Source organism: Entelurus aequoreus, linkage group LG06, assembly GCF_033978785.1.
Source record: "Entelurus aequoreus isolate RoL-2023_Sb linkage group LG06, RoL_Eaeq_v1.1, whole genome shotgun sequence".
Lineage (NCBI taxonomy): Eukaryota > Metazoa > Chordata > Actinopteri > Syngnathiformes > Syngnathidae > Entelurus > Entelurus aequoreus.
This window is the reverse complement of record NC_084736.1, coordinates 26,663,160-26,680,562: the sequence shown is the minus strand read 5'-3', so window position 1 is coordinate 26,680,562 and position 17,403 is coordinate 26,663,160. Positions and strand designations below refer to the sequence as shown.

General features: G+C 34.4%; 1 protein-coding gene across 1 annotated transcript in view; it reads right to left on the bottom strand.

Moving 5' to 3' along the window:
• LOC133652082 (rho GDP-dissociation inhibitor 1-like) overlaps positions 1–17,403 on the bottom strand; it is a 44,694-nt gene that overhangs the window by 790 nt on the left and 26,501 nt on the right. The window contains exons 2-5 of the mRNA XM_062050458.1: positions 6,178–6,373; positions 2,901–2,984; positions 309–385; positions 189–252 (exon numbers count right to left, since the gene is read on the bottom strand). Coding sequence (XP_061906442.1) covers positions 189–252; positions 309–385; positions 2,901–2,984; positions 6,178–6,367 — 415 coding nt within the window. The 5' untranslated portion in view covers positions 6,368–6,373. The remainder of the gene's footprint in view (positions 1–188; positions 253–308; positions 386–2,900; positions 2,985–6,177; positions 6,374–17,403) is intronic.

The following is a 17,403-nucleotide window of genomic DNA, read 5'->3' as shown; positions in this document are numbered from 1 at the left end:
AGCGTATCGTTGTTACCATTTGTGAGTTAACTTATCTTTAACATGTGTGAGTTGGCTTGCATTTTTTAGCATCTGGCAGTTAGCTAATCTCTGTTAGAGACTGAGCGTTAGCTTGCATTTGTGAGTCAGCCAATCTTTGTTGGCGTCTGCGAATTAGCTGCCCTTTGTTAGCATGTGAGTTAGCGTACCTTTGACACCTTTCCTGAAAGACTGCTGGATGTACTTCAGACCCGACACGATCTCTTTGTTGACCTGCAAAGAGGACATGTCAGCACAAAGATGGCCGACTTCCATTGTCACTCTCTCACCTTGAAGTTGACTTTTATTTTGTACTCCACACCCTCTTTCAACACAAAGGGATTCTTCTTGAAGTTCTCCAGATCTCCTGTCCAAGAAGAAGACAACTGGCACATGAATTCAGATCAAATAATAATAAATGTTGATGGAGAAAACAAGTGAGGAAATATTCAATAATAAAGTAATAATAATAAAGCAGCCAGTGATAACAAACATGCAGTACACGTTGTGACCACCAGGTGGCAATCTAGCTCATGTTGGTGTATAAGGTTGATGGGAGGGGCCTATCACCAGGTGTGTTTGGAGGTAAGAGGAAGCGGAGGGAGCCCACGCATCACAGGGAGAACATGCACAGAAAGACCCAGAGCCCGTAAAAATGTATTTTACACATTTATACAAAATATTCACATTAATACATATATATACACACACACATTCATATATACGTGTGTGTATATATATATAGATATACATACATATATACTCAAATATATATATATATTCATATAGATATATATATTTCATAATACATATATATAAATGTATATATATATGAATATATATATATTCATTCATATAAATATATATATTTATATGAAATATATATATATATTTCATATAAATATTTATTTATATGAATGAATATATACCGTATATATTCATTCATATAAATATATATTTATATGAAATATATATTTATATGATATATATATATATTTTATATCAATATATATATCTATCATATAAATATATATATTTAGAAGAAATGTATATATATATATTTCATATACATATATATATATATAATATATATATTATATAATATATATATATATATAATATATATATATAATATAATATATATAATATATATATATATAATATATATATAATATATATATATAATATATATATATATTATATATATATATAATTATATATATATATATATGTGTTTATATGAATGAATATATATATATCTATCATATAAATATATATATTTAGAAGAAATTTATATGTATATATTTCATATAAATATATATATATATATATTTCATATAAATATATATATATATATTTCATATATATTATATATATATTATATAAATATATATATTTCATATATATATATATATATTATATATATATTATATATATATTATATATATATATTATATATATATAATATATATATATAATATATATTATTTTAATATATATTATTTTAATATATATATATATATATATAATATATATATATATATAAAATATATATATATATATATATAATATATATATATATATATATAATATATAATATATATATATATATATATATGTGTGTGTGTGTATACAATGAAACCATTACCCACACATTGTAATGGTTTCATTGTTACTTGTCATTATCAGGCCGATATTTGATATCAATATGGGATCAGGACACTCTTAGTAGCCTGTATAATTTGGCAGTTATTTGTTGTTCATCATGGAAAATATTCAATTAAGTATCAAAAAAACAATCAGCTGTTATATTAGATATATTAATGATTTTCATAAAAACAATACTAAATAATTTACTCTTTCGCAGCAGAAAATGATATGATATTGCTTTATCTTAGGAGAAACTAACTTAGATTCAAAAACATTTTTTTGTATTTCTTTTGGCATTTTTTTTAACACTTAAACACCATGACCTTATTTTTGTTATTTAGTGTTTCTATTTCAATCAAGCACACATTGTGAACTTTGTAGTGTTTCATTTATTTAATCCCCTGCAAGTAAATGTGGACTGTTCTAATACTTTCTCATACTTTAATGTGAGGGTCTTGTAGTTCCAACTGCAGCCACTAGATGGCATTGTTACTCTAATAGTCATCTGGGACATGAAAGTGACGGAAGGTGGTCAAAACGAACCACAGACTTGGTTAAGTCCGAACAAAAACAAACATCACAGCACTTGCAGGTGAGTGTGAGTATAATTATGGTTTTTAGATTAGTTTTGTTGATAAATAAGGCTTAAAAAATATGAGATAATGTCACATTTCCTGTGATGTAATACTAAAAGCTCAGTTTGATGCAAGCTAAATGATAAATCCTCCAAGTGTGATTAAAATATGTAGTTTATGAACGTAATTAACACCTGATGTTAAATATTTTGCCTTTCAAACATGCTGTAGATTCCTTATTCCAAATATGTTGGAATAGTAATGTTGTTTCAAGTAAAATGATATCATAAGGTGTACTATGTAGGGATGGCTACCAAATCCCAAACTTTTTTGGCACTGAACGAATCCCGCCGGTCCTACCGGTACCAATATTTGAAATTGGTACCGTGTCTGTTTAAATCTGAACAGTACCCATCCCTAGTACTACGTGAACATATCTATTAGATATACATTGGATTTGGTGGAATTGCACTGTAAAGTTTCAGGGACGTGTACAATATTTATGTCATAATCTTTGCTGAATGTTATTAAAATACAAAAACAAAAGTGAACTTATCATTGAACTTATGCATATATATTTTGGTGCAAGTCCTTCTGGTAAATATTGTGAGGTTTTGGACGTGTGCTGCTCATAATGAAGAAAAGAAAAGTACTCACCCTGCAGGTCCAGCACCAGAGGGCCGGGTGCTGAGTCACAGACCAGAGTCATGCGGGTCACTTGGATGTTTGGAGCGTTAGGATCTAAAACAGGAGACAAAGTCACAGCTCACATTTAGTTTAGTGATTCATGGTGGAGATCAACCGATATGGGTTTTTTCAGGGCCGAAAACAATACTGTTTATTAGTAGTCAAGGAGGCCGATAACCAATATTTGGAGTCAATATTTATTTTCAGTAGAAGTTATTTAAACATGAATAGTATGTCAGTCAACAGCTGGACAAGGCTGGAAAATGTTTGTTTGTTTGTTGTTTTTCTAAACATGATACATTGCAGTGTTTATGTTGGGGATAATTTAGCACCAAAAAACATCATGCCATGGAAATACAATGTTAACACTTTTGTGCAAATAAGTACAGTTGCACTTGTTTTTTCAAATGTGTTTATTCTGTGAAGGAATGAGTTAAATGTTTAAAATGACTGGTTAATAGTGCTATTATGAAGTGCAATGTCAGCACTATTTTTTTTCTTGCAATTTCAAATGCACTTGTTTTAATAAATAAATACAGCGTTTTAAAAGAATACACAATCTGTGTAAATATATAAGTCTGTGGTTAAAAGGACTTGAAAGGACTCGAAACTCAAAATGCAGGACTTGGGACTTGACTTGAGACTTTCCAGTCTTGAATCGGGACTTGAGGGCAAAGACTTGAGACTTACTTATGACTTGAAAAACAATGACTTGGTCCCACCTCTGATATATATATACAGTATACATACACATACATACATACATATATATATTAGGACTGTGAATCTTTGGACACCACATGATTTAATAACATTGGGTGCCAGTTCTATGATTAACTACATTCCTTTAGAAACAGTTCTGAATTATTTGGTTGTATTACTTACTTACTGTATCTGTACAGCAAATGTGGGCATCTACATCAACAATATGATTTGCCTGGCTAGAAAAAACGGATAATAAAAAAAATTATATAAAAAAGTGTTATATATATATATATATATATATATATATATATATATATATATATATATATATATATATATATATATATATATATATATATATATATATATATATATATATATATATATATATATATAAATACATATATAAATACATATATAAATATATATATATATATATATATATATATATTTACATATATATATGATATATTGGCCCTGTGATGAGGTGGCGACTTGTCCAGGGTGTACTCCGCCTTCCGCCCGACTTTTTTGCCCCACTGTATATATATATATATATATATATATATATATATATATATATATATATATATATATATAGTTTTGGAATGAATGAATGGCGATTTTCTTTTGTAACGATTCTTAATCGATTAAAAAAAATCTAAAATCTTTTTTTTTTTTAAATATATATATATATATATATATATATATATATATGCACACACACATACAGTATATATACAGTATATATACTTATATACACACACACATATACATTATATATAAACACATTTTTTATATATATATATATATACACACATATACACACACACACACATATACATTATATATATATATATATATATATATATATATATATATATATATATATATATATATATATATATATATATATAACACACACATATATACATACATACACACACACACAAACACACACACATACTTTATGCAATTTATATAGATATACATATACTGTACATATACACACAAACACACACACACACACATTTTGATTATGAAGTATATTTTGTAGTATTTATAGACAACTAACTTTGTTGGTCTTTTATGACATAATATTAGGTTTTTTTTTAACATTGATGGGGCTGTAAAACGTCCAAAGTACTTAAGTGTGACCCGTAACTCAAACAAGTACAGTACAGATTCTCTTCCAATAACCACAACCGCAATAACCCCTAAATACAGGATATTGTATATTCATATTGGTGTTTTTGTTTGTTCTTGTGATGAAGTCACTTCCAGTAATTGTCATGCAACACAACAATGCAAGGAGGAATAATACAACCATTTCCTGACCACATGCAGTATTTGGCTGCGCAGGAGATGAATGGATTATTATAATTTAGGGATGTACAGTAACAAGACTGTAGCTGCCTGCTAAGTGATCAAATAAATAAAAGACATCCTTGATTTAATCTCCTGCCTTCTAAAAACAAAGAATGTTCAGACACTTTGAACCCAGTCGCCATGGACCTGCGTCTCAAAGACATCTACTTATTCATATCTCCACCAGACAGTGTTGGTGGAATATTATTTTGTTAATCTACTCTTTTCTGTAAGACAATTCATGTTAGCCTCCTGTTCAAATGTACAAAGCATTTATTATTTTCTTGTTTTACTACTTAATGCCACAACTGACACAACCTGCCACCCCCATGCTAACCCAGCTAACACGTAATGTTAAAAGAATATTAGCTAATGGTTCTCCCTTAGTTAGTCAGAACCAAACCTAGAACTAACGTTTAGAGAACATTAGAATTAATGCTACATTTTACCGTAGTCAGACCAGTGTGGTCTGTAAATGACGCAAGGCGCTCGTCCCCACCAAGACCGCTAACACCACACCACACCACCTTAGCCGCGCTTACCCTTTAGAGCACAGCTGTAACTTCCTGGCACTAAACCTGCAGAAAATAGTTCTTCTCAGGTTTCTCTAACACTTTATTAAACATTTCTTACATATTCCGAATTTTTCATCTTCATTTTAAGAGATTATTGTTAAATGTTCAATGTGATTTTACAATTTTGTGTTTTCCATGCTTGAGGGGATTATAATTAGAAGAAGGTTACATTTTAAATACAAATCTTTACATGTTATAATTTTTTTCTCCTGGTCCTTAAATTTCCATAAGTCAGAAAAAAATATAAAATTATCCATATCGATCGATATAAAACACAGCCCTACAGTCCATATTATTTCATTTAACATACGTAAATAATTGATATTGAAACATTTGTCCATTAGATTCAGAATCGTCCACGTCATAATCGTGATGCAGATTGGAGAATCGATCATTTTTCCTCCACTGTCCTCTGTCCTGTTTTCAAGATGGAAGCTGTTGTTAACTGAGAAATGACAACTGGTGCTACAGTAAAAACAGCAAATAATCTTTCTATCAACAAGTAGAGTAGACAGTGAGGATGCTCAATGAAAGTTTGGTGCTGTCAAGTGTGAGGTTGGCAGCAGGTCCTGGCAGGTACATAATGTGTAATCTCTCACCTGCACACACAGGGGTCTTGCCAAGTAACGCCTCCTTGTACTTGCGCAGGCTATCGTCATCCTTGTCCATCTCCTGGATCTCCATCAAGCTCTTCTGGGCCGGCGGCTTGTAGTTGACCGCGCAGTCCGCCTCCTCGTTGGCTGTGGCGATGGCGGCCAGCTGCTCGGGTGTGGGGTCTGGCTCTGCCATGGCTCGCTAGTCGGGAGTGGCACAGACGGGACAGCTAATGAGCACTGACCACAGGACATACACCACTTCCTTTTTTTCCGTAATAAGATTTGTCCTGCACAGATGGTTATTAAACATCTGGATCTAAATGTAACCCTCAGGCTTGTTGACTAGGTACGTTTGTAGACACTCGTGAATAGGAATGGGCGCAATAATCCATAAACTAATTGTCAATTGTATTGAATTATTGTTCATAATCAATGATTGCAAAGATAGAGCGCAGAAATAGATTCGGCACTAACTGGGCTTCTTAACACATCTCATACACACATGGTCTGCCAGAGAATAAGAAGACATAGCAGGAGAAATTAGTAGTGCCAGTTTAGCGAGTATTTGCAGCATTCTACAGCAGGGGTCTCAAAGCAAAAGCTCATGAGCTACTGCTGCATTAAAAAAGTGACAAGTAACATTTTTTGAGACTGACATGAAAGCACGGATCACTCTTCTCAACGAGCAACAGGTGCTGCGGTTGATTGCTCTTGATTGTTCAGTGACAGGAAAATATTAGTAATTTATTTTTTGCTTTTCTTGTATCTTTACATCTACCACAAAGTTATCCCTCTACCTGACAGTGTCCATTACGATTACATGCACACGCATCACGGCCAATTATGCAAATTAGACAATGATGCCTTGTAGCTCACACCACCACAAATAGATTGCAGTCCTGCGAGAACAGGCCAACCAAATTTGCATGAAATCCAACTCTACCAATAATCTATATAGGGATGTAACGATAGGAACATTTCAAATCATAGTTATTGATATGTGGTATCTGAGCCAAGGATGTTGTTGTGGCTTGTGCAGCCCTTTGACACACTTGTGATTAAGGCCTGTATAAATAAACTTTGATTGATTTATTGTCACCAAATTTTCAGCCGAATGTAGCTGAGATAGGCTCCAGCGACCCCCTGCGACCCCAAAATGGACAAGCGATAGAAAATGGATGGATGGATGGATCATGGTATTGTTAAATGTGCTCAAAACACCTATAATTTTACATACAAAGTTTAATTTAAACAATTAAATAAATAGCCACACAATATACTTTCTTGGCAATGCTGGTTTTCACTTACAGTAACATAATTTAAACATAAATAAAAATTTAAATATGTTATATAATAATATTGTCCTGGCTACTTAAGAGCCATATTATGTGTGTCACGCTAAGTTACTTCCTGCTTAGAGTATGGCAGAGAGCACATCCTGTAGGTTCAATGTGCACAATTACATATAGTTGCTCAAACAGTATTGTGTTTATAAGTTAAAGTTAAAGTACCAATGATTGTCACACACACACTAGGTGTGGTGAAATTTGCATTTGACCCATCTCCTTGTTCACCCAGTGGGAGGTGAGGGGAGCAGTGGGCAGCAGCGGTGGCCGCACCCGGGAATCATTTTTGGTGATTTATCTTATAAAATATAAAAGCTAAAATGTCTCTTAAAGCTCTGCCCCTTTAATTAGTGCATACTAAATAATTTAACTTAAGCCTACTACTACAACCATATTTACCAGCAACATAAAGTGAAACAGAGGCAGAGGTGTCCTGCCACAGTCAGTAACAAATAAACAGAAAACAGTAGTGGTCAAATAGAAATAAGGCAACAAGAGAAGTATCCTACACTTCTCTTTTGTAAAGTAAATCTGAACAGCCTATATGGGCATCTACATCAACTATATGATTTGCCTGAGAAGCTGGACAGGACAAAAAAAGAAAAAAAAAAATGTTTTTTTTTTTCATTTGTGGCGGACAAAATGAATGTGTGGGAAACTCTGATATTACTAACCTTGGGAAGCTTTATCGTGGTTTATCATTGTTCTATTTAACATTACTTCCCTACCTCTAAGTCAGTGTTTTTCAACCTTTTTTGAGGCAAGGCACATTTTTTTCATTGAAAAAATCCCGAGGCACACCACGAGCAGAAAACATAAAAAAATTAAACTCAGCAGCCGATATTAACAGTAAAAAGTTGTTCTCGCTAGTGTTGGATATAAATTCAAACCATAACCAACCATGCATCACTATAGCTCGTCTCAAAGTGTACTGTCATGATCTTATTTTGAGTTTTTTGCTGTTTTCTTGTGTGTAGTGTTTTAGTTCTTGTCTTGCGCTCCTATTTTGTTGTTGATTGTCATGTCATGTACGGATGTACTTTGTGGACGCCGTCTGCTGCTCCACACACTGTAAGTCTTTGCTGTCGTCCAGCATTCTGTTTTTGTTTACTTTGCAACCAGTTCAGTTTTAGTTTCGTTTTGCCTAGCTTCAATGCCTTTTCTTAGCGGCACTCGCCTTTTAAGCATTAGATACCTTTTTACCTGCACACTGCCTCACGCTGTCATCTGCATATTGTGATCACGACAAACCATGTTTTTCAAAGCATCTAGCTACCTGCTGCCACCTACTGATATGGAAGAGTATTACACAGTTACTCTGCCGCGCTCTAGACAGCACAGACACTCAACAACCGCACATTATTTGCGGATTATATTTACTGGTTTGCAAAAAATATTTTTAACCCAATTAGGTAAAATTACATCTCCCACGGCACACCAGACTGTATCTCACGGCACAGTGGTTGAAAAACACTGCTCTAAGTAATGTTGCAATTGTCCATGCTAACAAAGCAAGCCTGCCTGATAGAAAACCCTCAAAAGTAAGCCTCCATTTTCATGCTAGCTCAATGCTAATTTCAATTGGATATGCCATATACATGCTACAGATTAGCATTGACGACTTTCCATGGCCATTTCAACCTTTTCAAATGTGTTAATGAAAACTAGGCCGAGTCGGATAATAAAGCACACACATTCAGTGGCTATAAATTAGCCAGCAGCTTTTAAATTGATGACATTTTTTCATAAATTGTTATTTATACTGGAATTACGCTGCTCATTAGACTGTTCCAAAAATTGTAATAACTAATAAATGTTTGTCTATTTAATAGTAAGGACAGGAAAAGTGCAAAACCAACACTTTACACGTTTTCACCTGGTATGTTGATGCGAGTGGCGGGGCTGACTTGTGTCCCTTCGGAGAAACACGAGTGATGATGTCACGACTATGTTGACAAATTTTTTGTCGGCGACAAATTTTATTGTAGACAATGTCTAACTACTCCCAACTAAGATGCACAGTTGGTGTGTGATGCATACAATACTTACAGTATAAACATTTTTGGACTCAACAAAAGAGAATACTGGCACATTCAATGTAATGCGAAAAGACGACACAGTAACACAACTAGGACAAACTGAAATGATTGCATACTTGCAAATGAGACTAAGAAGTGTAAGAAAACAAGCTAGAACAACTGGACAGTACAATTATCATCAACTCAGTGTTAAATGTTACATTAAAAAAATATTTTTATTATTAAATACGTGTATTTATTACCACATGAACACAATGTGTATTGTTAGGTACTGATATCGATTCCCAGGCACCGTGAACTGGTATCATATTGGTTCAAATGTGAAAGAATCCATCCCTACCTGTGAGAAACATTTAATTCACACAATAATTGTTGATTTAGGGCATATCTAGACAAAGCATGCAATGGGTTTGTGTCAATTATAGAGAATGCCTTGTGATTAATGTCATCCTATGACTTGGCTACATTACAAGAGTGAATGAGTGCCTGCATTAAATGTCTCAAACTTGGGTACAGGCTCCCATGGGTGTCAGAGTCAAGGCCCGCGGGCCGGATCTCTTTGACCCCTGGGACGATATTTGATTAGTATTAGAACCGTACCGCAGGCCACAGCCGCCTGCTGCTGTTTTGCACGCACCAATACTCCATTAGTGTTGGCGCTAGGAATTTTCAAAATGGGGTCCCAGGGAACCCGTCAAGTCATAAAAATGGGGTCCCACAGTACATTTTTAGGGCCCCACTTTTTTTTTTACCGTTTTGAAAACAAATGATAAATGTAGGCATTATCCTGTTATATCTCACATTCTATATTGTGTTTTGGAAAAAGGTTGTCATAGACGTTACTTAATTCATTAAAAAAAAAAGTAATACAAAAGAAAACATATTTTTATGCATATGTAAATGTATTTAGTTATAAAACATTCATTCACTTTCTCCTTTCCTTCATGGAACTAAACTTTACAGCTGCCGGTATTTTTTTCTGTATTTTTATTGTAATCTTTTCAGGACAAAGTAAGACAAAGAAAACAATCTGAAGTTGTCTTAATTTTTTTGTTTTAATGCCATGATTTTAATAGTCCAGGCCCGCGTGTACACAGATTTTGCTCCATGCGGCCCTTGAGCTAAAATGAGTTTGACACCCCTGATCTAGTGGTATGCCAAAAAATCACTTAATTAAATATTTAAACACAGTGCTACTGATTAAACTGTTTAATGCTACAGTGGCCAAAAATATTTAATATATTTGTCAAATAAAACCTCTGCCTTGTTTTAATGAATATTTAGGCCTACAACGCTACTGAATTTTAAAGGCCTACTGAAACCCACTACTACCGACCACGCAGTCTGATAGTTTATATATCAATGATGAAATCTTAACATTGCAACACATGCCAATACGGCCGGGTTAACTTATAAAGTGCAATTTTAACAGCTCTGTTTTCATCGCAAAATTCCACAGTATTCTGGACATCTGTGTTGGTGAATCTTTTGCAATTTGTTTAATGAACAATGGAGACTGCAAAGAAGAAAGCTGTAGGTGGGGTCAGTGTATTAGCGGATGGCTGCAGCAACACAACCAGGAGGACTTTGTGTTGGATAGGAGACGCGCTATCCGACGCTAGCCGCCGACCGCATCGATGATCGGGTGAAGTCCTTCGTCGCGCCGTCGATCGCTGGAACGCAGGTGAGCACGGGTGTTGATGAGCAGATGAGGGCTGGCGTAGGTGGATAGCTAATGTTTTTAGCATAGCTCTGTGAGGTCCCGTAGCTAAGTTAGCTTCAATGGCGTCGTTAGCAACAGCATTGTTAAGCTTCGCCAGGCTGGAAAGCATTAACCATGTAGTTACAGGTCCAGGGTTTAATAGTATTGTTGATCTTCTGTCTATCCTTCAAGTCAGGGGCTTATTTCTTTTGTTTCTATCTGCAGTTAAGCCCGATGCTATCACGTTAGCTCCGTAGCTAAAGTGCTTCACCGATGTATTGTCGTGGAGATAAAAGTCACTGTGGATGTCCATTTCGCGTTCTCGACTCTCATTTTCAAGAGGATATACTATCCGAGGTGGTTTGAAATACAAATCCGTGATCCACAATAGAAAAAGGAGAAAGTGTGGAATCCAATGAGACCTTGTACCTAAGTTACGGTCAGAGCGAAAAAAGAAAGTCCTGCACTGCACTCTAGTCCTTCACTCTCATTCCTCATCCACAAATCTTTCATCCTCGCTCAAATTAAAGGGGTAATTGTCGCTTTCTCTGTCCGAATCGCTCTCGCTGCTGGTGTAAACAATGGGGAAATGTGAGGAGCCCTTCAACCTGCGACGTCACGCTACTTCCGGTACAGGCAAGGCTTTTTTTATCAGCGACCAAAAGTTGCGAACTTTATCGTCGTTGTTCTCTACTAAATCCTTTCAGCAAAAATATGGCAATATCGCGAAATGATCAAGTATGACACATAGAATCTATCCCCGTTTAAATAAGAAAATTTCATTTCAGTAGGCCTTTAATGTTGGTCATTATGGTGGTACTTGGAGAGCCAAGTGTTTTCTGAGCTGATATTAGATGAAAAAAGTTTGTCTTAGAATCATGTCAAAGGCAGGGTAGTGTGCCGTGCTTGGTCACGGACCAGTGCGCTCACACTGGCCAAACGTACCATGCTTTAGGTGTGAAGTGGACCCAAGCACGCGTGGACTAATGGACAACTCAAGGACAACATCGTGAGATACATCCACGATCACACTACCTCAGGGTATTCTGCCGAACACAATGCTGCCATTGAAAAGCAGTTAGAAACATTGAGAAATAAGTTCAACATATTTTTAAAAGATCAATGAATTATTCTTTTTTTTAAAAAGGAAACAATTCCATGTGAGGCTGACAATACACAGAACTCCTGCAACTCGTGGCAAACAGATGGAGTCAGCAGACATTGTCAGATATTGTTGGCTGTCATTACATCTTCAATAAATGCACAAGTTTACATTGTGTCTCTTATTCATCAATGGGAAGGATGTTTGGGAATAATGAAATCATTTTCTACATGATAATGCATCTTACCATACAGCAAAAGTGTAAAATCAAAAGTTTCCTTGAAGAAAGATATACAAGGTGAGTCATCTCAATCTAATGTAAAATGTGTGTTGGAAATTGAAGAAAATAATGGATGACAAAGACTCCACCTGCTAAGCTGATCTGACAACAGCAAATGTTGGAGCAAGATTGATGAAGAGTTCTGGGTGTCACTTGCTAATAAGTCCATGCCTCAGAGTAGCGCTGGGCGATATCGAGTTTGTAAGATATATCGATATATTTTTAAACAAGATATGAATTAAGAAAATATCGTGATATCGATATAATTTATTACACGTTAAAATTACCAAACGCCGCTTATTTGTTGTGTTCCTTGTTCTGCCCCTCCATGGGCTACTAAACCCCTCCCCTTCCTCCTTCCAAGACATGCTTGCACGTATGAGAACATCCATGATTGGTTGGCAAGATAGGGCGGGTCATCGAACCAGGAAGTGCCTGCCTGCAAATGTATTTTTTTATCTGACTTAGATACATTTTGTATAATTTGCACAGCTATGTTATTTATTTTACGTAGAAATATTTGTTTTCTATTTTATTTATGTTATGTAATTCGGTACTAATTAAACAGTTTCCTTTCTGTGCTGTTAATACCCGTCTTGACTAACTGGGTAAATAAAAGTGCCACTGACTGTTTACAGTGCAGTTGTCATTCACTTCAATTTCACTGAATATCGCTCAAAAATGAATATCTTTATATGTATACTTTCCCCGAAAAATATATCGAGATATATATCGAATATCGAGTTTAAGTAAAAATATATCGAGATATAATTTTTCGTTCAGCCCTACCTCAGAGACTGCAAGCTCTTATTAAAGTCAGAGGTGGTGCAACAAAGTAAAAGTTTGTTTTTCATGATTCCATAATTGTTCCCTCAGATTTGAGTCATTCCATAACATTTTCACTCTGCTTGATCTAAAAATGAGACGGTTACCGACTTCCACAATTTAACTTCTTTTTTTGTTTCTTAAAGCCAGGAAGTATAGTTTTGTGTCATGTCTGTTATCTGCTGGTTTCCTACAACACTAAACAACTAAATAAACATCTTCCAAGTCTTCCGATTGCATCTTTTTCTCCAGAGGTAGTAGAACGAATTATTCTGCAGCCCATTTATATAGAAACATTGCTTAAAGACAGGAGAGACAGCAAATATAAACATAGCTTATAAAGATGCGTTGGAATAAAAAACAGGCATCTTATGACGACATGAGGCGTGCATGTACTGTGCGGAGAAACCATTAGCACTCATCAACACCTGCAGCAACCACAAGGCAGCTGGAGGCCTGGTTCTCATTATTCCATATCCAGTCAGTCTGGTTTTTGTCTTGTTCTGACACCATAGCCCCTAAGTTAGTAAAGAACACCTTGCTGCTATTCTTCAGCAACAACATGGGTAAATAAACGGCTTATGCAGCAAAAAGACAACTTGCTGGCTTGTACCCACTATTATCTCCTTCTTTACAACGGTTACATGAGGCAAGAACACAGCTTCCCATATTTCAAAGAGCGTGAGGCCACTTAGTGTAAGTTGAGAAGATGACGTATTTGGACAAAACACAAGACATTAGCTATGTTGACACATGCTTCAGCAGAGGCTTGAAGGGGAAAGTGTTAAACACTGCTTAAAGGAAGTGAAAAGATGAGTGTTCTTGAACTTATAAGGGCAAATGAAAGACTACGACTAAAAAACAACAACATACACACATAATTACAGTGTAATTCAAAGTCAACTACATTTGGAGGATAAGAATAACCTGCCCAGACTCCAGTTAGTGAATTGATTTCACCGGCTGTTTTGCAAATGAGACAAGCGGAAAAGAGATATTTTGAAACACTGATGTCCAACATTTCCCAGAATTTTGGGTGAAAAGATGGCCAGACAATTAGCAAGACAAACCCTATTACGGAATTGTGTAGGAGTGTTGCAAATGACGGCCACAGGTAGGGCTGCAACAATCACTCAATTAAATTGATTAATTCATTTAGAAAAAAGCTGTAATTTATATTATGTTTCTTCGGTTCATAGTTTAATGAGAGTGACATAAAAATTGGCCGCATAAAAGAAGGTAAAAGATAGTAAAGGAAGGCAAAGGGTAAATAGAAGGTAAAATAAAGTAAATGTTAAAGGAAGGTCCATAGAAGGCTATACAAAAGTTAAATAGAAGGTAAACAAAGATAAACAAAAAGATCGTAAAATAATCTAAAGGGTAAATAGAAGATAAAATGTAAATAAAAAGTTAAAAATAACAATGTAAAATAAGGTAATTAGAAGGTAAATAAAAGGTAAAACAAGTTAAATAGAAGGTAAAAGATTGTATATAGTAAATATAATGTAACATGTAAATAAAAAGGTAAAAAAGGGTTAAAAAAGTTAAATAAAAGGTAAACGAAGGTAATTAGAAGGTAAAAGATCGTAAAGGGTAAACAAAAGGTCAAAGACAGTAAAGGTAAAAGGTTAAAATAAGGTCAGTAGAAGGCAAAATAAACTAAACAAAGGCAAAAACAAGGTAAATAAATGGTAAAATTATTTAAAGGGTAAATAGAAGATAAAATAAAGTAAAGGTTAAAAGAAGGTCAATATAAGGCTATACAAATGGTAAATATAAGGTAAACAAGGGTTTAAAAAAAGATGGTAAAAGAATCTAAATGGTAAATAGAATGTACAATTTAAATAAAAGGTAAAAAATTAAAAAAAGGTAAAATAAGGTAATTACAAGGTAAATAAATGGTAAAACAAGTTAAATAGAAGGTAAAAGAATGTAAATTGTAAATACAAAGGTAAAATAAGGTTAAAAAAGTTAAATAGAAAGTAAATTAAAGGTAAAATAAGGTAATTAGAAGGTAAACGAATGTAAAGGGTAAACAGAAGGTCAAAGAAAGTAAAGGTAAAAGGTTAACTTAAGGTCAGTAGAAGGCAAAAGAAGGTAAAGCAAGTTAAATAGGTGGCAAAATTATTTAAAGGGTAAAAAGCAGGTGAAATAAAGTAACGGTTAAAAGAAGGTCAATATAAGGCTATACAAAAGGTAAATAGAAGGTACACAAGAGTAAGAAAGATGTAAAAGAATCTAAAGGGTAAATAGAATTACAAATTTAAATAAGAGGTAAAAAAAAAGTTACAAATTAAAAGGTAAAATAAGGTAATTAGAAGGTAAATAAAAGGTAAAACAAGTTAAATAGAAGGTACAAGAATGTAAATGGTAAATAAAAGGTACATGTAAGTAAAAGGTAAAATAAGATTAAAAAAGTTAAATAGAAAGTAAATAAAAGGTAAAAGAAGGTAATAGAATGTAAAGGGTAAAAAAAAGGTCAAAGAAAGTAAAGGTAAATGGTTAAAATAAGGTCGAAAGAAGGAAAAAGAAGGTAAACAAAGGTAAAACAAGTTAAATAAATGGTCAAGTTATGTAAAGGGTAAATGGAAGATCAAATGTAAATCAATGACGTTGATAGGTTTTCAATGTAGTGAGTCCCCGGGACCCACAGGTGGTGAGTTGAGTGGGTGCCCTTGAAACAGTGCTTGTCCGGGCTGCTAACAACAAGGTTTCTTTTGCCACTTACTGTGATTAAACACCAGTTGTTCAATGTTCACAATGTATCGTTTTTCATGGGGAAAATTAGGTGCGTCCCCAGGACGCGCGGACATAAGAGTTTAGTGCAACCTTTCAGATTTTATTGCATCAGGGACGCAGGGCGCATACCTTGCAACATCACTGTAAATAAAAGGTAAACAAGTTAAATAAGAAAAAAAGAAAAAAGTAAATCAAACGTAAAATAAGGTCAATAATGGTAATGGCAATGAGAAAAATCTTTATTTCAACTATTTTCCCAAAAATATTCATTAAGGCTATAAAGTGTGTTTTATCCAATTACTAGATTAACCAAACAAACTAATTGATGGATTACTCGATTACTAAAACAATGAATAGCTGCAGCCCAAGTCAGAGGTAACACTTTTTTTATTACAATCATGGAGTTTGTAAGCTTTCCTTCTTTGGTTACACACCATGATAGCTAACAAATCACACTGAATGCAAAGCTTGCCTGCATAATCTCAGACAAAACAAGACCCGAGAGACTATTTATTGAGTTGACAGCAGTAAATCACAATACTGCAAACGGGACCTGCAGGAGCATGCACAGCTGGGTATAAGCCAAGTAGGACCGGCGTATCCTAATGGGGCCTCTGTGATGTCATAAAAACACATTCCTACTCTGCCGATAGCATGCTATGGCTGCTTAGCGGTGTGTGTTTGTGTAAGCGTAGCGACACAAAGAGAGCGGAAAATAGAGATACCACCATGTAGAAACCAGCAAGTGGTTTCTCTCACTTCCTCTGCTGCAATCAAGCCGAGCAACATGCAGTCACACTTAGGGCTAGGCGAAAACTGTATCACCATATAAGTGTTTTATATCGGTCGATATCGATAATCATTAATATATTTTTCTCCTGCTCGTTTTCTTTTTTAAACATATTAAAAGTTAAAAAAAAAAAATGTAATTATAATCCCCTCAGCTTTCAAGGCGGAAAGAAAAGGAAATGTCAACACAAGCATGGAAAACAAACAATGTAAACAAAATTGTATAATCACATTGAACACTTAACGATAAGCTCTTAAAATGAAGGTGCAAAAATAAGGAATATGTAAGAAATGTTTAATAAAATGTATGAAAATAGTGTGAAAATGTAAACATAGAGAAACCTAAGAATAACTATTTTCTGTCGGTTTAGTGCCAGGAAGTTACAGTTGTGCTCTAAAGGGTGAGT